Source organism: Ascaphus truei, chromosome 6 (genome assembly GCF_040206685.1).
Source record: "Ascaphus truei isolate aAscTru1 chromosome 6, aAscTru1.hap1, whole genome shotgun sequence".
NCBI classification, from domain to species: Eukaryota; Metazoa; Chordata; class Amphibia; order Anura; family Ascaphidae; genus Ascaphus; species Ascaphus truei.
Window position 1 is genome coordinate 20,766,421 of NC_134488.1, and position 24,451 is coordinate 20,790,871.

The 24,451-nt window shown below is 43.5% G+C and overlaps 2 protein-coding genes across 6 annotated transcripts in view; one reads left to right on the forward strand and one right to left on the reverse strand.

Annotated features, from left to right (window-relative positions):
* Positions 1–24,451, reverse strand: part of NMNAT1 (nicotinamide nucleotide adenylyltransferase 1) — a 79,485-nt gene that overhangs the window by 43,767 nt on the left and 11,267 nt on the right. The window contains exon 1 of one of the 4 annotated variants that reach the window (XM_075603560.1): positions 525–673. The exons of 1 other annotated variant lie outside the window; for it this stretch is intronic. Coding sequence is in view for 1 of the 3 variants with exons in the window: in XM_075603555.1 (XP_075459670.1) it covers positions 521–529 (9 nt within the window). In the remaining 2 variants the exon portion in view is untranslated. Of the gene's footprint in view, positions 1–520; positions 674–24,451 lie in introns of those variants that run through there. 2 more of the 4 variants (XM_075603558.1, XM_075603555.1) reach the window with 2 other exon arrangements.
* Positions 600–24,104, forward strand: LZIC (leucine zipper and CTNNBIP1 domain containing). 2 transcript variants are annotated; one of them, XM_075603564.1, is made up of 7 exons: positions 600–693; positions 15,042–15,156; positions 17,019–17,154; positions 18,640–18,738; positions 18,853–18,948; positions 22,407–22,488; positions 23,649–24,104. In XM_075603564.1, exons 2-7 carry the CDS (start codon positions 15,056–15,058, stop codon positions 23,705–23,707), a joined length of 573 nt encoding a protein of 190 aa, XP_075459679.1. In that variant the 5' UTR covers positions 600–693; positions 15,042–15,055; the 3' UTR covers positions 23,708–24,104. The 2 variants fall into 2 exon arrangements, with proteins under 2 accessions (XP_075459679.1, XP_075459680.1); XM_075603565.1 differs by lacking the exon at positions 600–693 and adding an exon at positions 835–859.

The window sequence follows — 24,451 nt, forward strand, 5'->3', positions numbered from 1 at the left end:
AGCCAATATGAGAAGGAAGATGTCTTAATATGCCACTAACATGCAATAACGATATCCATTGGGATGGGAGGATTTTTTTTTTTTTTTATCAAGAAGGAAATAGAAAATATAAGATGTATAGTGTCCAAATTAAAAAAAAAAAAAAAAAAAAAGAAGGAGTTGACCAATACGAAGAAGCTACAAGCCAGTCATTCATTCATCCGACAGCACCAGCACATACTGCACTGTAATCTGAATTTCTAGTGATCAGGGCCATTCATAAAGAGGTTTGGGGACAGATCTCCCTTCCTGCACCATGGCAGCTCCAATGAGATCAATAACATTCAGGAGAAACTGCCAACTAGGTCCCTGTCAGTGATGGGTTAATTGGATGATGACTGCATTCCCCATTGCCCTCTGCAAGAAGCAGGACGCGCTGGCGACCGGCAGCTGGCAGCTGACACCGGGACGACCGAGTGCGCAGAGCGAACCCCGGTGACCCGCCGGCGACCACCCAACCCCGCGCACCTCATGTACTCACCCACCTCATGGGGGAACGCAATCAGCGCCGGACCGCATCCGAAACTGCCTCTCTGATTGGACGCCGCGCTGACCACCTGCTTCCTTATTGGCCGCCTGTGCGATGACGGGGAGGCACGCGGAAGTGTGTCCCCCTCCCTCCCCCAGCTGCGTGGAGCCAGCTCCGGTGTCAAGGTAGGGAGGAGCAATGTGGCTGCGCTGGGTGCCTTTGTGTATGTGCCTAGTGACCCTTTATGCAACTGTCACCTCCAGAGGGGAGGGTGCAGGGCACAGAGCTTCAGCTATCACCAGCAAGGGAAGGGTTACATGATCCTTTGTAACTGAGCAGCAGGCTGGCCAGGTACCCTTTGTGTGCAGGGAATGCCTGTGCATGTAAAGGGCATTGTGCTGGTAGCTGTGGGAAGGTTTTCCCCTGAATGCTATTTGTTGAAAAATGTGTGTTACTTACTGTATTACTTGGCAGGTTTCCCAAAATTCACACCGGCTGCCTAAAATCCTGTAGATGTGACACTCATACAGTCTCACTAATGTAAGACAATTGTGAGTGAATTTAATATGATCTGCAACCTTTTGGGGGGGATTTTGAACCCCTTCAGTGTTTTAGGGGCCGCGCCACGCATGTGTCTGCAATGGGTTGTGGCCCCCTCCCACTTGGAAGGGGTTAATTGCTGGCTCTTGGCGGCTATTTACCTATTGCGGTCCAGTGCACTTAGATAAGCGACAGTTCTGCAGCTGGTGACTGCCCCATGTTTGCCAGAACATGCAATGTCTCTCCAGTTGGTACTCTTGCCAACTGGCTGTAGATTACCAGCGGGATGGTGGCCCTGCACGTTCACTGCCAGAGGTGGGACAGTTCAGTGCCAAAAATAGCATTTTAATCTAACTACAGATTCAGATTTCAGTGATTTGAAGCTGTCTGTGTCATTTACAGAGATTTTCTGTCTACACCAGTGTTTTTCAACCAGGGTTCCTAGGAAGAAAGGGAGAACCTAAAACATATACTAAGCGCTCAACCTATTTACATAACGTGATGTTCAACAAACAGTGTGATAATGATAAATACTGTAAAATTGATTAACCCTAATTGTGCAAGGATAACCAATTGGCAAAAGGACCCCACAGTCACCAAGAGTGAATGAGGAGGGGGGGGGGGGGCTGCCTACGACTATACAACAAGCCTATCCATGAGGCTGCAAACAAAGAGAAAAAGTCCTTGGCGCACTATCAGGTGTAATAAACCTGATGGGTATGTTCCCAGTTCTCTGAATGAAGGAACAGTTCGTAGATCTCACAGATGATCTTTCAGAAATTCTTTGCTGGTAAATGTATATCTGAAATCAGACAAGACAAAGGAACCATTGCGCAGAACTCTCTGATACTGGAGATCACACCCACACGGCTGCTAACTACTTACATGAAAGTAGATAGCAAGAGGCCTTGAAAGGTATCTTTAGCTGGTACTCTTGTGTAAATGACTGGATAGCAGTGGGTCTTCAGGTGATGATAATTGCCCTCTCCACATGGATCAATCACAGTCACGGGATATATATAAAATAATAAAAATACCAATGGTGTAGTACCGTAACAAAATGTAATAAAACAATTAAGATCAACAGCAAATGCACTCACATGCTATATGACCCCGCAAACGGATTACAACGTGCTGTCCGCAGGCTTGAGGAGCTGGTAGCGCGGTGTGTATGGAGGCTGGGTCTCGCGTCTATCTCCTACTCGCGGCCGCAACTCGGAGCGCCAGGTCCACCTCAGATGACGTCACTAAAACACCGCCGCTTCTCTCCTCAGCCGGCTCACGCAGTAATGCGTGCAGTCTAAACTCCACCATAAATTATACAATATCTATAAAATTTGATACATCCTGTACTTTATAGATACTGTATAATTTATACGATTATTATGTATATGGGAGGGTGTTTTCATCCTTGGCATAGCCCGGTATCATAATCCTCACCATTATTGTTATTTTAATTGCTATATAGTCAGCTGGTCCCTTTATGATTCAACCATCCAATGAGGACCCCGGGACTGGTTCTCTATGTGTTTAAATAGCGCATACATTCACCATTGCTCCATTACCCCTGAGGAAGTGACGTCAGTATTCACGAAACGCGCGTAGTGTGGAGTTTAGACTGCACGCATTACTGCGTGAGTGAGCCGGCTGAGGAGAGAAGCGGCGGTGTTTTAGTGACGTCATCTGAGGTGGACCTGGCGCTCCGAGTCGCGGCCGCGAGTAGGAGATAGACGCGAGACCCAGCCTCCATACACACCGCGCTACCAGCTCCTCAAGCCTGCGGACGGCACGTTGTAATCCGTTTGCGGGGTCATATAGCATGTGAGTGCATTTGCTGTTGATCTTAATTGTTTTATTACATTTTGTTACGGTACTACACCATTGGCATTTTTATTATTTTATATATCCCGTGACTGTGATTGATCCATGTGGAGAGGGCAATTATAACCACCTGAAGACCCACTGCTATCCAGTCATTTACACCAGAGTACCAGCTAAAGATACCTTTCAAGGCCTCTTGCTATCTACTTTCATGTAAGTAGTTAGCAGCCGTGTGGGTGTGCTCTCCAGTATCAGAGAGTTCTGCGCAATGGTTCCTTTGTCTTGTCTGATTTCAGATATACATTTACCAGCAAAGAATTTCTGAAAGATCATCTGTGAGATCTACGAACTGTTCCTTCATTCAGAGAACTGGGAACATACCCATCAGGTTTATTACACCTGATCGTGCGCCAAGGACTTTTTCTCTTTGTTTGCTATGAGGGTTCCCCGGGCATCCCTAAAAGGATTCCTGTAATTTTCAGGCCATTTTGAAATTGTACCAAATACAGAAGAATTGCATCTGATCTCAGACGCGCTATTAGAGAGGGTTGGGGTTCCTTACAATGCATCTGATCTCAGAAGCGCTATTAGAGGGGGTTGGGGTTCCTTACAATGCATCTGATCTCAGAAGCGCTATTAGAGAGGGTTGGGGTTCCTTACAATGCATCTGATCTCAGACGCGCTATTAGAGAGGGTTGGGGGTTCCTTACAATGCATCTGATCTCAGGCGCGCTATTAGAGAGGGTTGGGGTTCCTTATAATGCATCTGATCTCAGATGCGCTATTAGAGAGGGTTGGGGTTCCTTACAATGCATCTGATCTCAGACACGCTATTAGAGAGGGTTGGGGTTCCTTATAATGCATCTGATCTCAGATGCGCTATTAGAGAGGGTTGGGGTTCCTTACAATGCATCTGATCTCAGGCTCAGTGTTAGAGAGGGTTGGGGGCCCTCAGTGCAAACATTGATACATTTGGAGTCTGGAACTTCCCCTTTGCCTCTCCATCCACTCCCTAAAGCACAAGACTTTAATATTGGCAGAATAGTTTGCTGTGTGTGCGTGTGTCATTGCATGCGTGTGTTACATAGTAGATGAGGTTGAAAAAAGACGTACGTCCATCAAGTTCAATTTATGCTAAATTTAGACAACAGATACTTTATCCTAAATCTATACTTACTTATTGATCCCGAGGCAGGCAAACAAAACCCCAGAGTCATATCATCCAATGATATCTCATAAGGGGAAAAATAAATTCCTTTCTGACTCCAAGAATTGGCAATCGGGTTAATCCCTGGATCAACATCCTTCCCATGGTTACTTATTTGGTATATCCCTGTATACCTTTCCCATCTAAAAAGATGTCCAACCTTTTTTTGTACAAATCTATTGTATCTGCCATCACAGTCTCCATGGGTAATGAATTCCACATTGTAACTGCCCTTACTGTAAATAACCCTTTCCTTTGTTGCTGGTGAAATCTCCTTTCCTCCAACCTTAAGGGATGGCCCCGAGTCCTTCGTACTGCCCGTGGGATGAATAGTTCTTTTGAAAGCTCCTTGTATTGTCCCCGAATATATTTGTATATAGTTTTCATATCCCCTATTAGACGCCTCTTTTCTAATGTAAATAAATCTAATTTAGCTAGCCTCTCCTCATAAGTTAGATTGTCCACCCCCTTTATTAATGTGGTGGCTCTTCTCTGCTCTCAAGTTCCATCATATCTTTTCTTAGGATTGGTACCCAAAATCATACTCCATATTCAAGGTGTGGTCTTACTAATGCTTTGTAAAGGGGCATAATTATGTTTACTTCCCTTCCATCCATTGCCCGTTTGATGCAAGATAAGATCTGGTTTGCCTTTGCAGCTACTGCATGGCGTTGGGCACTATTGCTAAGCCTGCTGTCTACAAGCACTCCTAAATCCTTCTCCATCAAGGATTCCCCAATTTATTCCCATTTAATGTGTAATTCGCCTTTTTATTCTTGCATCCCAAATGCATAACCTTACATTTATCTGTATTAAACCTCATCTGCCATTTACCTGCCCACGTTTCCAGTCTCTTCAAGTCCTTCTGAAGAGAAATTACATCCTGCTCTGATTCTAGCACTTTGCACAATTTAGTATCATCAGCAAAGATGGAGACTTTGCTCTCGATGCCAACCTCAAGGTCATTAATAAACAAGTTAAAAAGCAGGGGTCCCAGTACCGATCCCTCACTCACGACTTTAGCCCAACCTGAAAAAGTTCCATTTATGACAACCCTCTGTTGTCTGTCCTTTAACCAGTTTTCAATCCAGGTGCATATATTATTACAGAGTCCAATTTTCTTTATTTTGTACACCAACCTCTTGTGTGAAACCGTATCAAAAGCCTTTGCAAAATCTAAGTAGACCACATGAACTGCATTACCCTGGTCTAAATTCCTACTTACCTCCTCAAAGAAACAAATAAGGTTAGTTTGGCATGATCTATCCTTCATAAATCCATGCCGACTATTACTAATCATTTTGTTTTCCATTAGGTATTCCTGAATATTATCCCGTATTAAACCTTCAAGTAGTTTCCCCACTATTGAAGTCAGGCTTGCAGATCTAATTTCCCTGGTTGTGATCTAGCTCCCTTTTTAAATATAGGCACCACATTTGTTTTTCGCCAATCTTGTGGTACTGAGCCTGTGGAAATGGAGTCCTTGAATATTAAATATAATGGTTTGGCTATTACTGAGCTTAACTCCTTGAGAACTCTTGGATGTATGCCATCGGGGCCAGGTGCCTTATTTATTTTAATTTTTTCAAGTTGCTTATGAACTTCTTCCTCAGTTAACCAATTGTTCATTAATATGGAGGTTGTGGCGTCCTCCTGCGGCACTACTATTGAACTCGATTCTTCCCTGGTAAATACAGAGGCAAAGAATTTGTTTAATACCTCTGCTTTTTCCTTATCTCCAATAATCTGCCTACCCATGTCACACTGAAAGGGTCCTATATTTTCTTTTCTCATTTTTTTGTTATTAAGGTACTTAAAGAACATTTTAGGGTTGACCTTACTTTCTATTGCAATCCTTTTTTCATTATCCATTTTTGCTAATTTGATTGCCCTTTTGCAATTTTTGTTACATTCCTTATAATTCTGATACGATGTCTCCGTCCCTTCTGACTTAAAGAATCTAAACGCCTTCCTCTTGTCCATATCCTCCCCTACCTGTTTATTTAGCCACATTGGTTTTGACGTATTTCTTTTATACTTATTACCCAAGGGTATACACTGATAAGTGTGCTTTCTAACAATGTTTTAAAGACTGCTCATTTATCTTCTAAATTTTTCCCTGCAAAAACATCATCCCAGTGCATTACTTGTAGATTAGACCTCCGTTTATTAAAATCTGCTTTTCTAAAGTTTAAGGTCTTTGTTGAACCCAAGTAATCTGTTTTTTGATCATTTATTTCAAATGAGACCATGTTATGATCACTGTTACCCAAATGTTCCAGGACTTGAATATTTCTTATTACTTCTACATTGTTTGATATGACCAAATCCAGTACTGCCCCTCTCCTGGTTGGTACCTCAATAATTTGGGTCATATACCTGTAATTGTCTTTAAGCACCCCCAAAAACCTGTTCCCTTTTGTTGTAACGCTAATCTCATTGCCCCAGTCTATGTCTAGATAATTAAAATCCCCCATTATGCAAACATGACCCAGTTTTGATACCTTCTCCATTTACAAAAGTATTTTAGCTTCCTCAATCTCACAGATATTTAGTGGTTTATAGCATATCCCTACAAACATTTTCTTTATACTTTTACCTACACTGCTAATTTCTATCCACAAGGTCTCTACATTTTCATCATTCCCTTCATAAACATCTTCCCTTATAATAGGTTTTAGATCCGGTTTAACATGTAAACATACTCCATCTCCCCTTCTATTTGTTCGATCCTTCCGAAAAAGGGAATAACCCTCTAAATTAACTGTCCAGTCATGAGTTTCATCCCACCATGTTTCAGTAATGCCTATGATATCATACTGCTCCCTTGTAGCTATTAATTCAAGCTCCCCCATTTTATCTGTCAGGCTTCTTGGATTAGCAAGCATGCATTTAAGGTTTTTTTCAGCCTATACTATTATCTTATCTGTTCCTTCCTTTCTGCACCCACTTGGTTTAGTCTTTAGAAGTTTAGTATTATCTGTATTTAATATGGGTGTCTCGCTGCTTGTCAAACTCGCACTTGCCCCCATTCTACCTCCATACCACATTGTATCCTCCTCTATTCCATTTAGTTCATTATCTGTTTCATTCCCCTCCCCCCTCCATCCTAGTTTAAAATCTCCTCCAACCTTTTTAGCATTCTCCCCCTAGCACAGAAGACCCCTCTTCATTGAGGTGCAATCCGTCCCTAGAATATAGATGGCACCTCTCAGAAAAGAAGTCCCAGTGCTCTAAAAACCCAAACCCCTCCTTCCTGCACCACTTTCTTAGCCATGCATTAACCTCCCTGATCTCCGACTGTCTCCCTGCGGTAGTGCATGGCACTGGTAGCATTTCAGAAAATACTACCTTGGAGGTCCTTGCCTTAAGCTTTTGGCCTAGATCCCTGTAATCATTTTTTAGTACCTCCATCTTTCTCTAACTTTGTCATTGGTGCCAACGTGTACCAAGACCGCCGGGTCAATCCCAGCACCCCCAACAATCTGTCTACCCGATCCGCAATGTGCCGAACCCAAGCACCCGGGAGACAACAAACTGTTTGGTTCATGCGGTCATGTCAACAGATTTGCCCTATCTACCTTCCTAAGGCCTCGGACACGCTTACCGCTGGCGTGCTGAGGCTCAGGGAAAGCGGGTGCTTTCCCTGGCCTTGCGATTGCTTGCCCGGCGTGCCGGGGGCGGGCTAGTGGCGTCACGGAGCTGGTTCGCCCTCATTGGACGAACCGCTCACGTGACCGGCCTGTCGCGCCGGCAAGCGGGGGAATTTTTAAATTCCCTAAGACCTACGCTTCCGCGCGCTTGCGGAAGCGTAGGCGAGCCTCTACTAAAGCCGCTCTAATTGCGGCTGTAGGGGCTCAGTGCTGAGCGGGAGCGCGCCTCAGCGCGCTTCCGCCAGCAAGCGGTAAACATGGCTGAGGCCTAATAATGGAGTCTCCTACCACTACAATCTTTCTTTGTATCTGAGCATCCTGAGTCCCCACTGGGCTGGAGGAACTATTCCCCTGGCTGCTAGAGGAATTAGTCTCCCCCAGTCTTGCCATTTCTGCCCTGACATTCCCAATATCTTCACTCAACATGGCAAATCTATTGGGATGGGTCAGCTCAGAAACGACCTGCCTCTTCCTATTGCCCCTGCTTCCCCGTCTGTCACCCAGCTACCTACCTGCTCCTCACTAACAGCGCCACCATCTGCACCACTAGTCGAAGCAAGGGCCTGCTCAGTGAGCTCTAAACCCTTTTCAAGATTGCCAATGTCCCTCAATATTGCAAGTTGCCTCTTCAGATCAGCAATCTCTGACTCTAAAGAGACCAGCCGCTCACACTTCCCACAGCGGTATGCTCCTTGGAACAGCTGCTCCAAGTGCACATACATGGGGCAAAATGTACATTGAGTGACATTTTCAATCCTGCTCATTATAGCAACTTTGAAGGTTATAAGTACTAGCAGTAAACTGTACTTCAATATATTATACCTTGTTTAACCGCTTTCTTGTTCAAACTGCTTCTGTTTCTAACTGCACACTTTAAACAACCAGCACTTCAAATCAACCACACAGATCAGAATACGCAAGCTCAGGATTCATTAGAAGCCTCTGTTTAAATAGGGACACCCAGCAGGTGTGTTAGGTTATCAATTAACTAACCACACCAACTGCAGGTGTGTTAGGCCAGCCAATTAACTAACCACACCCACTCTGCCTAAGGCAGGAGAAAGGGGGGAAAAAGTTACAGGCTACAATTACAACACACTTTAAAAATAAATGAACCCACTGCACACTCCCCAAAAACACCAACCCCTGCTAGTATACACAGCACTTCCTTTTCCTTCTGTTTCTAACTGCACACACTTTAAACAACTAGCACTTCAAATCAACCACACAGATCAGAATACGCAAGCTGATCAGAATACGCAAGTGTATGTGTGTGGTTTAATTTAAAAATACCTCGTGTTTTATTTAGATTAAAAAAAAATCACATTTAACACACAAGTCTCCTTGCTTGGTAAATTATCCTTAAGATTTTGGGCTGAAGGAGTAGCTCAATGGTCATGGCCCGGCCTTTGACGTGGCTACTCTCAGTGCCTCAAACAGCAACATTAGATTGTAAGTTCTACAGGCCAAGCACTCCTCGTCCCTGCAAAAATCATGTGTGTAGTGCAGTGTTTTTCAACTGGGGATCTGATCTCAGACGCGCTATTAGAGAGGATTGATGTTCCTTACAATGCATCTGATCTCAGACACGCTATTAGAGAGGGTTGGGGTTCCTTATAATGCATCTGATCTCAGACGCGATATTAGAGAGGGTTGGGGTTCCTTATAATGCATCTGATCTCAGACACACTATTAGAGAGGGTTGGGGGTTCCGCAGAATTTCACAATATAATTATAGAGTTCATTAACCAAAACAAGGTTGGAAATTACTGGTATTGTGCTTTATACGTTGTCAGCAGTATATAGAAAATATTATATATAACAGACATATGGTGTTCAAACCGCGCTCATGCTTCCTAAGTAAAATCCTGTAGTGGAACTTTTTTATCCTCTTGCAGCTGCTTGACCTCGGTGCGTGTGACGGAGGGGTGCCAAGCGAGTAATAAAGGGGTCACCCCCATTAGGCACCCCCTTTCACCGTCTGGGAAGTGAGGGGTTAAACCGAAATGTACTTACAATACATATGTTCCCCTGCTTCACAACCAAAAGGTACGTCCCTTGGTTATCCTATTTCCACATTTAGAGGGAATTAATGTATGTTTATTCCCCTGCCTCATGGCAAACGGTTTTATTTGCTAGATGTGTATATTGGTACAATTATGGGTGTTTGTACCTTTGCAGTGTATGCAGCAACCACATACACTGGGATCCAGGTGGGAGGGAAAGGGTTAATGTTAATTTGGTGTTTATGGCCCTTTGTCCCTTTTCCCGCCTTTGCACGCTCCATTTTGCAGTCTCTTCATAGGTCGTCATTACAGCCCCATGTAACCGTATGGAGATTAGGTTCTAGGGCACCCAGGCATAAAATTATTTTTGCCCCTAGACCCTAGGAACCCCCTCACACGACCCCAACCGGGTCCGAGAGTTAATGACCCCGGTAAAGGGTTGCGCTCGTTATAAGAGTAAAAACGGCAAAGTCAGAATGAGCAGAAACCTGGAACCCATAACTCTGGTTCTGTTCAACCTAGAGGGCTGAGATGTAGTCCTAGTTCCGGCAGGATTGCATGGCAAATAGCGACCCTCTCGGGGCAACAGAACGGAGTCGGGGTAATGGTAAAGTTCGGGTTTCTGCCATTGAGTTGAATGGCGGAAAAAAGCCTCTTTGGAAAATGTGCTTTTAAAACTGTAATTATGTATCTCCGGTTCAGTGGGTCACAGCGAGCTGAAACTTGGCCACCATGGAGAGTCCCCTCCGGCATGAGGGTCTGGCAAGTTTCAGCCCGCTCGGCCCAGCCGAACGGATTATTTTAATATGTGTAGATATTAAAGAATGTACTGTTTTGCAAGGCTGGGTAAAAGCCCGGGAAGGCTAGAGCCCATATGATATATTAATGCTCAGGAGGGAGACGAGATCTACAATAAGCCCCATGATCAAAGGCTCCCCCACCCTGCTTGTGTATGCTAGAACAAAGCAGAGCAGGACGTGGGTACTTGTGATAAGTGTTGTGTTTCACACCTTGGGACAAAGGTTTTCCTGTCCCAAGCAGACTAGGCGACGCCAGTCTTGTGGGAGGGGGGCTATGGAAATGAGCCCCTGATTAGAATAATGCCCACCCAGGGGGCAGGTACTACCTTGCTTCTCACGTGAGCTGTCAAGGGGTCTTTGGGTGGAGGTAATTGAGAACCAATGCCTTGCACCCAATGTTAAGGTATTGGGCTGGAATTCCATATAAACCAGTGTAAACCCTATACCCATGGTCTTTGTGTTTTTGGTCTTCGTTGTGACTTCGTTTTGTATCCTGAATGAATTGCCAATCCTGTACCTGATTGCTTCATTGTACAACCCATAAGTAAGTGTCCATATTCTGTGTGTTATTTGTATATTTTGTGTGTTCACCTTCTTTAAGGAATAAACTATATTTATCATATCATAGTCGCATTCAATTCAACCCAGATATTTTGGTGTGTATTATATAGCCCTGTACTAGCTACCGTGACAGTGCGCTCTTGTGCTTTTTTCTTTTGTTATTATATGTAATAGTCTTATTTTTCCTTAGAAAAATTAAGACTCAACCAAGACTGGCCCAGATAAAAAAGGGCCATATTTACCCCGAAGTATTCGTCAAACATTTCAGTCCATTGGTGTCTATATTAAACGCTGCTGCCAGAATCACTCTACTCTTTCCTAAATCTGTCTCAGCGTCTTCCCTGCTGAAATTACTCTCCTGGCTTCCTATGAAATCTCGCACTCAATTCTCCTTATTTTAAAAGCTTTACACTCTTCTGCCCCATCTTACATCTCAGCCTTAATTTCTCGCTATGCTCTCTCCAGACTTTTGCTTTCCGCTCAAGGATGTCTTCTCTCTACCCCCTGTGTATATAAAGCCCTCTCCCGCCTTAAACCTCTCTCACTGACTGCCCCACACCTCTGGAATGCCCTTCCCTTCAAAACCCGACTAGCACCCTCTCTATCACCTTTTAAGACACTTGCTTAACGAAGCATATTAGTAGCTCCGCGACGAATACTATACACCTGATACATAAAGCTTGGCCCCCTGCAGGCGCACTTACCAGAATTCCCTCCTACTGTCTCTGTACGTTCTACTTACCTACCAATTAGACTGTAAGATCTTTGGAGCAGGGACTCCTCTTCCTAAATGTTACATAGTAGATGAGGTTGAAAAAAGACGTACGTCCATCAAGTTCAACCTATGCTTAATTTAGACAACAGATACTTTATTCTATATCTATACTTACTTATTGATCCAGAGGAAGGCAAATAAAAAACCCCATTAAGGGGAAAAATTAATTCCTTCCTGACTCCAAGAATTGGCAATCGGATTAATCCCTGGATCATCATCCTTCCCATGTATACTTATTTGGTATATCCCTGTATACCTTTCCTATCTAAAAAGATGTCCAACCTTTTTTTGAACAAATCTATTGTATCTGCCATCACAGTCTCCATGGGTAATGAATTCTACATTTTAACTGCCCTTACTGTAAAAAACCCTTTCCTTTGTTGCTGGTGAAATTTCCTTTCCTCCAACCTTAAGGGATGGCCCCGAGTCCTTTGTACTGCCCGTGGGATGAATAGTTCTTTTGAAAGCTCCTTGTATTGTCCCTGAATATATTTGTATATAGTTATCATATCCCCTCTTAGACGCCTCTTTTCTAATGTAAATAAATCTAATTTAGCTAGCCTCTCCTCATAAGTTAGAATGTCCATCCCCTTTATTAATTTGGTGGCTCTTCTCTGCACTCTCTCTAGTTCCATAATGTCTTTTCTTAGGATTGGTGTCCAAAATGGTACTCCATATTCAAGGTGTGGTCTTACTAATGCTTTGTAAAGGGGCATAATTATGTTTACTTCCCTTTCATCCATTGCCCGTTTGATGCAAGATAAGATCTTGTTTGCCTTTGCAGCTACTGCATGACATTGGGCACTATTGCTAAGCCTGTTGTCTACAAGCACTCCTAAATCCTTCTCCATCAAGGATTCCCCCAATATATCTCCATTTAATTTGTAAGTCGCCTTTTTATTCTTGCATCCCAAATGCATAACCTTACATTTATCTGTATTAAACCTCATCTGTCATTTACCTGCCCACGTTTCCAGTCTCTCCAAGTCCTTCTGAAGAGAAATTACATCCTGCTCTGATTCTATTACCTTACACAATTTAGTATCATCAGCAAAGATGGAGACTTTGCTCTCGATCCCAACCTCAAAGTCATTAATAAACAAGTTAAAAAGCAGGGGTCCCAGTACCGATCCCTCACTCACGACTTTAGCCCAACCTGAAAAAGTTCCATTTATGACAACCCTCTGTTGTCTGTCCTTTAACCAGTTTTCAATCCAGGTGTATATATTATTACTGAGTCCAATTTTCTTTATTTTGTACACCAACCACTTGTGTGAAACCGTATCAATGTTAATTTTGTTACAAATAAAAGTAACAAATGTTACTTTTTTAAGTCTGAAGCACTTATTCCCATGATCTGTTACTTTTATTGTTTGTTATTCATATGATTGTCACGTGTATTACTACAATGCGCTATGTACACTAATGGCGCTATATAAATAAAGACATACATACAATAGGCTGTTTTATGGCATGTAACAGGTGATTTGTCCCTGTTCAAAAAGGTGCCTCTAATCCAGCAGTGTGGTGGTTAACTGCTGGTAGTCAATTAACCAACACCACCTGGCTGATTTAGAGGTTGGTTAGAAAAGCCTGCCTTTGAGACAGGAAGAGAGATTCCTTAGTCCACAACTGGGCTGACCAAGGAAACAGACAGAGCAGAGGTTCCTGAGTCTCACAGATGAGACTGACAGAGGGATCACAGATGTCTGGAGCTCACAAGACTTCTACACCTGAATGCTGAGATAACCTCAGGTAAAGGCAGCAACCCAGGGAAGAGAGAAGCCTTCCCCCTACAACTACGAGACAGATGCGACTTTTCTTATAAGACTGATTATCTATGTCTGTGTGTGTGTGTGTGTATATAATATATATATATATATATATATATATATATATATATATATATATATATATATATATATATATATATATAAATGTCTCTATGATTTGGGCTGGTGAATCGCTGGACTACAAGTGTAAATATACTCCAACGTGGAGCAGATTTTGTTTGTGGATTTTCACATGTTTGCTGTGTTTAAAGCAACAGGCGCAATAAAGCCTTATTTAATTTCACCTTAAAACCAGTCTCCATTGCGTAACTCTGCACACATCTCTTACATGGCACAAGACTGCTTTGTAGATATGGGCCACAATGTCTACCAGTGGGATCCAGTATAATCAATGGAGCTTGTCTAGTAACACTGAAATTGCTTGTTTGTAGTTGAATGTACACGTCAAACACATTCATGTTGTATATTCGCACTGCATAAAGGTATGAAGAATTTAAAGCTGCAGACCAAGCAATTGCTACATGTGTTTTTTTTATTTTTAATAAATCAGTTCTGTACTATGAGAAAATACGTGTAGCATTTAAATTAAAAAAAACCTCTGACATTTTTAATGTATTATAATGTAACAAGCATAGCTTTGTTTCTATAGCAACCATTTACAAAGTCACTTCCTCTTCTGAAACAGGCTCTGGCACACCCCTTTTTGAGCCCTGCCCTCTCTCTAACAGTGCACCAATTGTATATAGTGACTGCCTGGTCACATGATCTTCCGCACAGAACTTTGCATCTTTGGTCCTCTTCTGCTGCACTGACAGCCATTTAGTGAACACCCGAGCTGAATCTTTGCCGATCGATCCCAGGAGAATAGATCAGTCGGCAACTTCGCTAATGACTTATTGTGTGAATTGTATTGATGAACATATTAAAGGGTAAAAAATTATTTTAAAAAAAGCAAAAAAACGGCTGCTTTAGGCTACGCTTATAGGGCCGGCGATGCGATGGTCACTGGAAAATCAAATAGAGATGACTTCCAGCGACCAATCCGTCGCTCCGTCACACCGCGCTTACTATAAGTGCACGCGACGGCGGCAATGCATTTGTTTTGCCGCGACGTCACTATAAGCGCAGCCTTAAAGTGAACCTTTTTCAATGCACGTCTGCACCTTCAGCTTGACAGTTATTTGAAGGCTTAACATCCTTCTCAAGGGTGTTCATTATTTTGAGAGATTTTGGCTTTAAAGACAGAATGAAAGGTTTGTGTTTAAGAGCACTTGAGAAATGCCTAAAACTGAATGTAGGCGAAGCAAACAAACTCTACTCACTGGCTGCATGGTGTGGAATATGATCTCTCTGTTAAGAGACGTTTTTATGTCTTAGAGCAAAGATTAAAAATGGCATCCAGAGGAAAGACGGAAACCAGCAAACTGCGGCAGAACTTGGAAGAACAATTAGACCGGCTGATGCAGCAGCTGCAAGACCTGGAGGAATGCAGGTAACGCACACTGTTCAAAGATTACTATTTTGGTGGCGAAATAACAGCCCTGAAACTTTTTAATTTTAAGCGCAGTCAGAAAGGGATTTGGCTCCGGTGATCTCCCCTCTTGATTGGCTCACAACGTACCATGTGACGCGTCGCCGCACGGGAAGACCATCTTGTTGTATCCTGGCTGACGTGCCACAGAGCGAAGAGGGACAACAAGCAAGGAGACACCGGTGCCTGCTAGAAAGGAGGTGAGGGACAGGTGTGAGGCACGCACGCCGCCGTCAGCAGCAGGGACCTAGCCTTACTGTATCTAGAAAGCTTTTTTGCTGTCATAGTTCTGTATATTCTGTTTCAAACCCCTGTGCTGTGTTTCTTGTTCCTTTCACTACTGTAACATGCCTGTCGAAGCATTTTGCATTTCCACGACACGCTGGTGGAGACCTGGGGTCCAATCCCTTTGCATTCTGGAATTTCCAGTCTTGCTCTTTGCATGTAGAAAAGCAGAATGACAAATCGACACAATGCTTATGAGTCACATAAATAACTGGTCTGAACTGGACCATTGCGAAACTTAGGCGTCTGTATGAAGGTGTGTGTAGTAGACAATTAAAACAAGTGCTGCACCTGCTAGCCTTTTTTAGTTGCAGAAAAATGGTTCATTTGGACCTAAATCTAAGGGTGGAAGTTATCAATGACATGGATTTATAAACCCTCTTTGAAAACCTTTGCTGCTAATAGAGGGGTCCGTATCACGTTGCAAAAACATTTGCTTGCTGCTCTGGCAGCAAAGAGGTAAAAAAAACATATGCAAGCTGATCAAAAAGTAACCTTGAACTACTACCCACCTTAAGACACACTTGCTTAAAGAAGCATATGAATAGCACTGTGGCTATTCTGAACACATGGCACATAAAGCTTGGCCCCCTGCAGATGCACTTACCAGAACTCCCTCCTACTGTCTCTGTACGTTCTCCCTACCTACCAATTAGACTGTAAGCTCCTCGGAGCAGGGACTCCTCTTCCTTAATGTCTAAAGCACTTATTCCCATGATCTGTTATTTATATTATCTGTTATTTATTGGATTACCACATGTATTACTGCTGTGAAGCGCTATGTACATTAATGGCGCTATATAAATAAAGACATACAATACAATACAATACAATACTATACAGGTTTTTGCCAGGCTGATCATTATGGGATACTGTGACACAGTCGCAGGATAATGGGCAGCTTTCTGTCCAATTTATAGGAGAAAGTGCAGACTTAATATGGAAGTGATCCATTCCACAGTTTCACAGTTGCTGAGACTGTGGGATAGAAACTCCAGGCCAGAGATTAGTGGTTCTGTTTTTTTCCCTCAACTGCTCTCCTAAATGAGGAAGAGGAATATATTGCAGTTAGTTTGGCTGCTTCAGTCTCTCACCTGGAGGCTGGGGGTATCGCAGCTCCCCTGCATCCAGTTCGGGGAGGACGCCCCCTTCACATACTTCAGCATCGGAGGATCTAATGGGACGCTGTCCCCATCTCACAGTTAAGGACTCAATGTTATTCTATTTTGTTTTTGTTCTTAAAGTGACGGTGTTTAAAAATGTGAAGTGTCACTAATGGAAGAATAAACCGGTGAAGGTTGAGGGCTGAGTGCCCCTTGTGTGTATATACGTGTTTGTCCCCCTTTTTATGTAAAACAAACCCTAGAAGACTGTGTCAGGAAGAGCCTGGGCATGCGGCAGCGCTACATAAAGGGAGCAGTTTGCCACAATACCTTTACATGATATGGGTACCTAGTTTGTCACTCGTAGTCCAGGCTTACGAGGCTCTTCAGTCTTATGTATTGTGCATTTAACGTGGATGGTTGCTTTTCCTTCAGAGATGAGCTGGATGCTGATGAGTATGAAGAAACCAAGAAGGAAACGCTGGAGCAGCTGAGCGAGTTCAATGATTCGCTGAAGAAGATCATGTCTGGAAACATGACGCTGGTAGATGAACTCAGCGGGATGCAGCTGGTGAGATTAGATTTCAAATTTATGCTGAAGAATAAACACAAGTGAGTGCACTGTGGTCTACATTGTGGGCTTTGCTATGTTTGTCTGTCTTGAAGGAAAGATCAAATACTTGGGGCTAGCAGCAGCTCATGCAGTAGTAGGGAGCTACTTGTTCATGGTAGATTTTGTCACACTTAACAAAGAGGCTGAAGAAGTAATTATGGGCCAGTCGGCCAGCATTCATTAGCGGACAAGTTAATAGAATGGTGGCATACCTTGAATCCAGTAACGTATTACTTTGACGGCAGGAAGAAATCGCTTTAGGGAAAATGCCAAGCAAGTCTTGAATGAGCACAGAAGATGATCAGGTTGTGGATTTGGCAAACCAGATTTATGTGACGTCTATGGAGCTCTCCCCCATGTGAGACATGTCAATGGTTTGGCAATTTAGGAGTAGATGCTAAACCGGCGGCATACATTGGAAGACGACCAGTGGAATTCCACAGGGACCTTTTTAAAGCCATCTAATGTCTTTAGTAAAGCTTGTGAGATTCTGACAAATAGAGGAAAATAACCCGTGGGGCTGTTGTGTTTTGTGATGAGGGAAATGAGCAGTGGGGTGGTGTACACCCAGAGGGATAGGCGAAAAGGAGACAGTGATGTATCTTCTCTAGCCATGAGTTCATCTAGTTCTGGAGGCCACATCTCTGGAAGGATAGGAGCATAGAGACTGTAGTCCTGAGCTTACATTAAGGGAAAGTTGTGGGCCTCAATGTGTACAGCACTGAAGATAGACAGAGAGCATATCATAGAGTGTAAGGCATATGTTCAATAGGTTTGAGCACACTTTTTTTTTTTAAATCATGAGAAAGTACTACATGTAATGAATTGTGGACACAGAATGTGGGTAATTGCAGAGAATAAGTGATTTCAAATCACGTACAACAGATAGTCATAAAGTTAAAGATCATTGGGACTCTGTGTTACTTTGATTAAAGGAAAAGAAACATAATGTGGTCTGTAACTAGTTTTCAATCTTTTTGTCCTGTCACACACTTGTCAACAGAGGTGCCACAAAAAATGTTTGTATTCTTATATACATTTCTAATGTGTCGTGGAACATGTGAATAAAAACAAAAACCCTATTGCTCTAATATTTGTAGGTGCATAGAATAGCAAGGCTGAGGAAGGGGGTTGACCATTTACTTTAAGATACTAAAGAGCCTCATCATGAAAGACATTAGATTACAATTGTAAAAAGAAACATTTGACGTTAAAAAAAAAATAACAAATATGATGACGTTCTTGGCTGAATTATTAATATTATTTTTTTTTAATGTTCCAATCGCCTACATTTAGCCAATTTAACAGCTTGTTTGCTTTAGTTCACTTTGGTCCTAGGTGGGACTGAGCCTTGAAATAGTGTAGAACAAACTGAGGTTATGGACCACACCAGTAGGACCTTCAGGACTGGTGCTTATATTCATTGCTATCTTTCATACCTAGGCAATTCAAGCTGCGATCAGCCAAGCGTTTAAGACACCCGAGGTTATTAGAATGTTTGCAAAGAAACAGCCTGGGCAGCTGCGGACACGATTAGCAGAGGTAATTCCGCCTGGATCTGTGACTTCTTATAACCCAGAACACGGTGACAGGTTAAGGAAAGGCTCTATTTCTATTTTGCTGCTGAGCGGTGTTCTGCTTCCCTGTCTCTTCTAGATGGACCGGGATCTGATGGTGGGTAAGCTGGGCCGAGATCTCTACACACAGCAGAAAGGGGAGATCCTCACTGCTTTACAGAAACTGGGAGAGAAGGTACCTCTGAAATGCGGCTGTGGCCATTTAACTGTATTCATGACACATGGGAGTTTATGCAGCAGTCTCCAAAGCTGGAAATATGCTTCTCTTAACTCGCATAACCTAATAGCATGTGTTAATTTTGTGTTTTAGCTGTAAGTTTTCTCCACGGTTTTATGACTCAATTAAACCACTAGGTTTGAAGTGGCTTTAACCTTGTTTTGCTGCTTTGCTGAACTGGTTTATTTGCTGCAATAATAACGAACTAAGGAAGGGAAGGGGTGGGGGACAGGGATGGGAAACCTCGCAACTGCTATTCAAATGTAAAGTTGCTGCAATCTGGGGTAATGTACAGTATTAGGACTAGAAAGAGAAAAGACAAAAGGTGACACTGTGTGCTCATCGGCATATCATTTCCCAGAATCCTTGGCTGCAGTGGAATCAGAGAAAAGCAGGGTTGCAGATCTGTCTGAGACATGTGAATGTGCTCACACGTTATATTTTTATTTGCATTGCAGTAAATAATTTTAGGACTAGAAAGAGAAAAGGACCCCATTGGAGAGCACTCAATACCTGTGTCATATCAGACACACTCTGACTCTACACACTGGACAGTGAAATCTAGTGTGATATGGATAGTGATAGGGTCTGGTGAATAGTATTAAAAGAACACTTTATTAGAGAGACTTACTCTCAGTTAAAATAAGGTGCAATAGAGTCCTAGTAGTGAATGGACTCTGCGTGTAACCACAACTAAAGAAGCGAATATTAAAAAGGATGGCAGAATGGGCTCCAGAAAGGGGTGGTGAAGTACGAACCAACCCCCCTGGTGAACCCTATTGTAGGCTCTATGGTGGGTGAGATATATGCCCAGTACTAACTTAATAGTGTACTGAGTGGCCAGATGTGGGTCTGGATGTAGGGGTGAATTAGTAAGTGTAACCTCAACTCCTATTATGACCCATATGTTAGAATAACACAGTGATAACTGGCAAAAGGGTATCCAAACCCTCCCACTTAATAAGACTCAATGTCCTATGTGCAGGGTATAATTATGATGGGTTGAAGGCTAACCCTGCAATGGCGAGTCCACAATATCAACTGATGAGGCAGCTAGTGCATATGCAGGCTAAGTCCGCTATTAATCTAGAGATGCCGCAGACCACCAGCTGCTTGCCTCTGTTCTTGAGGTCCCCGCTGGCTCCTTCCGGCGTGGCTGACTGCGTGCTGTGACGCGTCAGCCAGCCGGAGCTACATGGAGCTTGTGATTTCGGCGAGTGCCGCGTCACGTGACATGCAAGGGAACCAATCACGGACTGGATCCCAGCAGCCAATCCGATTTCCCCCCCCCCCCCATCCCCCCTGCTCCGATCCCCCCTTTCCATTCACCCTCCCGTTCCGATTTCCCCCCTCTGATTCCCCCCCCTGCTCCGATCCCCTCCACCCCCATTCCGCGCCAGGAAAAAATTCACCACAGATCGCGGTGCCTTACAAAGCTTTCTCAGCACAGCCTAGGTTTAAGAAGTGCATAGCCAGTAAACTTGGAATTCACTTTTTGGCCCAAGGGCGAGGTCAAAGGGAAAGGACCATGCTCAAAATAATCTACTAACCTGACCGGAACCTCCCTGTAACATGGGAGCCTTGAGAGAGATTTTGCTACGGCTACTTTTAGACTTGATCTAACCTGGTCTATTTAAGAATCGTCTGTCAGTCGTACATTCGACATACATGCCTAAGGATGGAATGTTAAATAATTGAGGTTGTACATGATACTAATGCAAGCTGCATGCTTAATAAACAGATGCACAACTGTATTCTTCATTCAGACCATGGAACATTTCGAGGTTGATTCATTAAAGGAGCAATTAATGCACTTTTAAAATAATTATTTTCACATCGGATTGAAGCAGGGGGTCTCCTCACCACCCAGGAGATGAACCACATTAATTTCAGCTCCGGGGACCCCTGCTTCCCGAGAGACAGACCTCTAAAGGAGGTGCTGGCATCTTGGCAGCGTTTAAAGCTCCCGCGTCACACGGGCCAATAGGAAGCCGCACCTGATGATGTGACTGCTTCCTATTGGTCCGCCAGAGGTGGGCGAGATGTGAACCCTGCTAACTGAACGGAGCGGCTACCGGCACCTACTACAGAGGTCTTTATCTCCGGAAGCAGGGGGTTCCCAGAGTTAAAAGTCAAAGGGGTTCAGCTCCAGGGGCCCCCTGTTTCAATCCCACGTTACAAATAAAGAGAATTCGCAACAACAAAAAAGTCACCTGCGTGGATTGCCTCTTTAATGGACCATTACCGGTTAACGCACCCCGAAGGGGCGTAAATTCCCATTCAAGTCAAAGGCAGATAAGACCCATTCCGGTGTGTTAACCCATAACGGACCCTTGTGCTTTCCACAGAGCCATGCAGCGTTCCGATATAGGCTGTACTTTACCTCTCAATGATGATAAAATCACCCGGACGGTCACAGCCTTCTTTACTGAACTACTTTCACATCTGCCGTGTTTGCAGATACAGGCTGAACATTCAGCACGTTTAGCAGGTGACATTGTGCTGTCCAGAAAAAAAAACAAATCTATCTACACTTAGAAACATTGTGCCCATATAACATGGTGAAAGGACAACGCGTTCCGAGTTTGAAAAGCGAGAAGTTCACATTCATTTTGTAAGTGCTAACTGAACAGACATAATCCCTGTGGAATGTGTCAGTCACTCCCGCGTCACAAGGGTTAAACACAGGCTTTTGGGAGCACTATTCCCATTGCATTACTAATTGTGGCACAGAAGCAGCTGGTATCTGTCTGCCCCCAGGCATATTGAACACTTGTCTAATTCAAGCCTGCTGATGAATATGCACGTCGTGTTGGAAGCAAAAAGCCGGAGTTTACCAAAACCAATGAGTAAAAAAAGAGAGAGAGAGAGGTGCAAGATGCAGAATAATTTAATTCCCAATACAGATAAAAACGATCCTCAGCCATACTCTAACCCTATTGCTGCCAGACTCTGTGACCTGTTAGGTGTACATAGCCCAAATAAGTAGAGTCACTCGACTTCCGTGGGTGCAATCTGTTTTATTTTGGCATTTCAGTGTTTCAATGCCATCAGGGTCCCGACAAAGGTGCGTCCTGACACTGAAATGTCAAATGGCAACAATAAAACCTTTTATTTTTTATCTGGTGAAGCCGACATGTTGATGCTATAGATCAGGGGCGGCCAACTCCAGTCCTCAAGGGCCACCAACAGGTCAGGTTTCCAGGATATCCCTGCTTCAGCACAGAGGGCTCAGTCATGACTGGTGCTGAAATTAATGGGGTTCAGCTCCGCAGACCCCCTGCTTGAAACTTGTATTAAAAAACGAAGACATAAAACTGGCTTGGATTGCTCCTTTAAGTCAACACAGCCCCACACTGCACAGAGCAATCGAGCTGTAGGAAAGTGTTACAGGTTTGGCTTTGTCGTTAATGTAGCTGGTGCCGGACGATGAAGCTTTCTTGTCTGAGAACGCGGGAGCTGCTCTTAGCCAGTTTCAGAAGGTCTCAGAAGGCTTGGGTGAGTCTTGCAGCTCATATTGTGCAACAGACTGTTGACTTCCCACTCGCCACTAATGTCTTCTGATCTCCCATTGTGTGGAATATGTCTGCCGGTAAAACGGAATCCCAGTCAACGTCTTGTGTGATTGTCATTCCATCTCTCCCTGTCACCTCACCCTTCCACTTCTCATTAATCTGTGTCTTCCCTCTTCACCCTTCTTCCCATGTTTTTTCTCTTCTCCTCTTGCGCTCATTTCTTCTCCAGCATTTTCCATTCCCGGTGTACTCTACTTGCTCCATGGTTTTGCTCTCTTCCCTACCTTATACCACCTCTAATCACCGTCTTTCTAAGGTTTCTGCCATTTGTTGCTTCAGATTGTGGCTGGCTGGCTACAAAAAGAGCCAATGTTAAATATCATCACCTAACGTTATAAATAAGTACCCATAGGTTAGTCCCTTGGGACTGCGGATTACCAATTCCATTGACTACCTAGCACTCGTGACCCAGAGCTCACCTTACAGAAATGGTGTTTAATATGTGATAATACAGCACTCCCGTTGGCAATTTGGACCCTTTTTTCAATACATTTTTAATATGATGGCCTGAAATGTTGCATTTGGCATTCGTGATTATCCCGTATTAAATAGGGGTGACCAACTCCAGTCCTCAAGGGCCACAACATGTTTGGTTTCCAGGATATCCCTGCTTCAGCACAGGTCGCTCAGTCAATGACTGACTGAGCCACTGATTGTGCCACCTGTGCTGAAGCAGGAATATGCTGAAAAGCTGGCCTGTTGGTGCCCTTTGGAAGACTGGAGTTGCCCACCCATGGCCTAAAGTGTGTAGGCGAGCTTCCATGAATGCTTTCTACGTATGACTGGACATCCCATTCTTGCTCCATGTCGGGAAGGTCGGTATAAATAATGGTTTTCTCCATTACTTAATTAAACTATTGAGGAATGGTGTTACTAGCCCCATTACTGGAAGTCAAAATCCCGTACCCACAAATAAAACACCCTGCAGCATAAGGGTTTATAGAACATCAAAATGAAGCCAGGGCCGACATTTCGGTCTCCTGGCGGGACCGTCTTCAGGATTATAGTTATTTAAATGCCTCTGCCTCTTTGCTTTCCTTTTACTCCATTAAAGTGACTTAATCTACCCAATTCCTTTTACAGGATCAGGAGACAAAGTCCTGGCTCTGGCGAGTATAGAAGTGGAAAATACGAAGAAATAAAGAGACATTCTGTGGAGTGAACACAAAGTTCTTCTGTGTTGAACATTGGGTTGGATTCCGGGGCAAAGTTTATGTACATTTTCTGAGTTTGTTTTGTATCCATACAGACTGTGAGTGTTTCATACTTTCTAAGGACTGATATCTGATCTCCATAACCAGCTCATTGAATCCCATGGACGTGTAAGAGGAGGGACAGTCCACATAGCATTTTTATCTTCTTTTCATCATGAGTGGCGAAGTTAAAGGCTCATCTTCATTACATTTGATATTTAATAATAGCACAAATTTAATACTTCCACTGGTTTCTTTGCTGTAGTTCCAGTGGATTATAGGTTCAGATTAAAAACAATGGGTTTGGTTTTATCACTTTGAATAAAAAGTCTGGGTTTTGTCCTGTCTGTTCTTCATCTTGTGAAAAATGTGAACCCTTTTCTTAACAGCTTCATTTTGATCTAGTGTGACCTAAATACACAGTTCTGTACATGGTTCAATGATACATACACAACTGCTGGGTCAAATGAATTGGGCTGCGCTTATAGTGCCTGGCGACACGACGTCGCTCCGAAACCAATACATTGAGTTCGTCGCAAGCACTTATAGTCGGCGCGATGGAGCGATGTCGCGACCCCAAATTTTGAAGCCAGGTCTATTAGATTTTTTAGAGACCGTCGCCACATGTAACTGTCTCTAAACCAACCAGAGACCGCGGCCCGCCCCCTTCTGTGATGTCACTAGCCTTGTCGC

Excerpts from the sequence above, each read along its gene's own strand:
- LZIC (XM_075603564.1), top strand. The coding sequence starts at position 15,056 with ATGGCATCCAGAGGAAAGACGGAAACCAGCAAACTGCGGCAGAACTTG. Across the intron at positions 17,155-18,639 it reads AACTCAGCGGGATGCAGCTG|GCAATTCAAGCTGCGATCAG; the intron begins GTGAGATTAGAT and ends TTTCATACCTAG. Across the intron at positions 22,489-23,648 it reads GAAGGTCTCAGAAGGCTTGG|GATCAGGAGACAAAGTCCTG; the intron begins GTGAGTCTTGCA and ends TTCCTTTTACAG.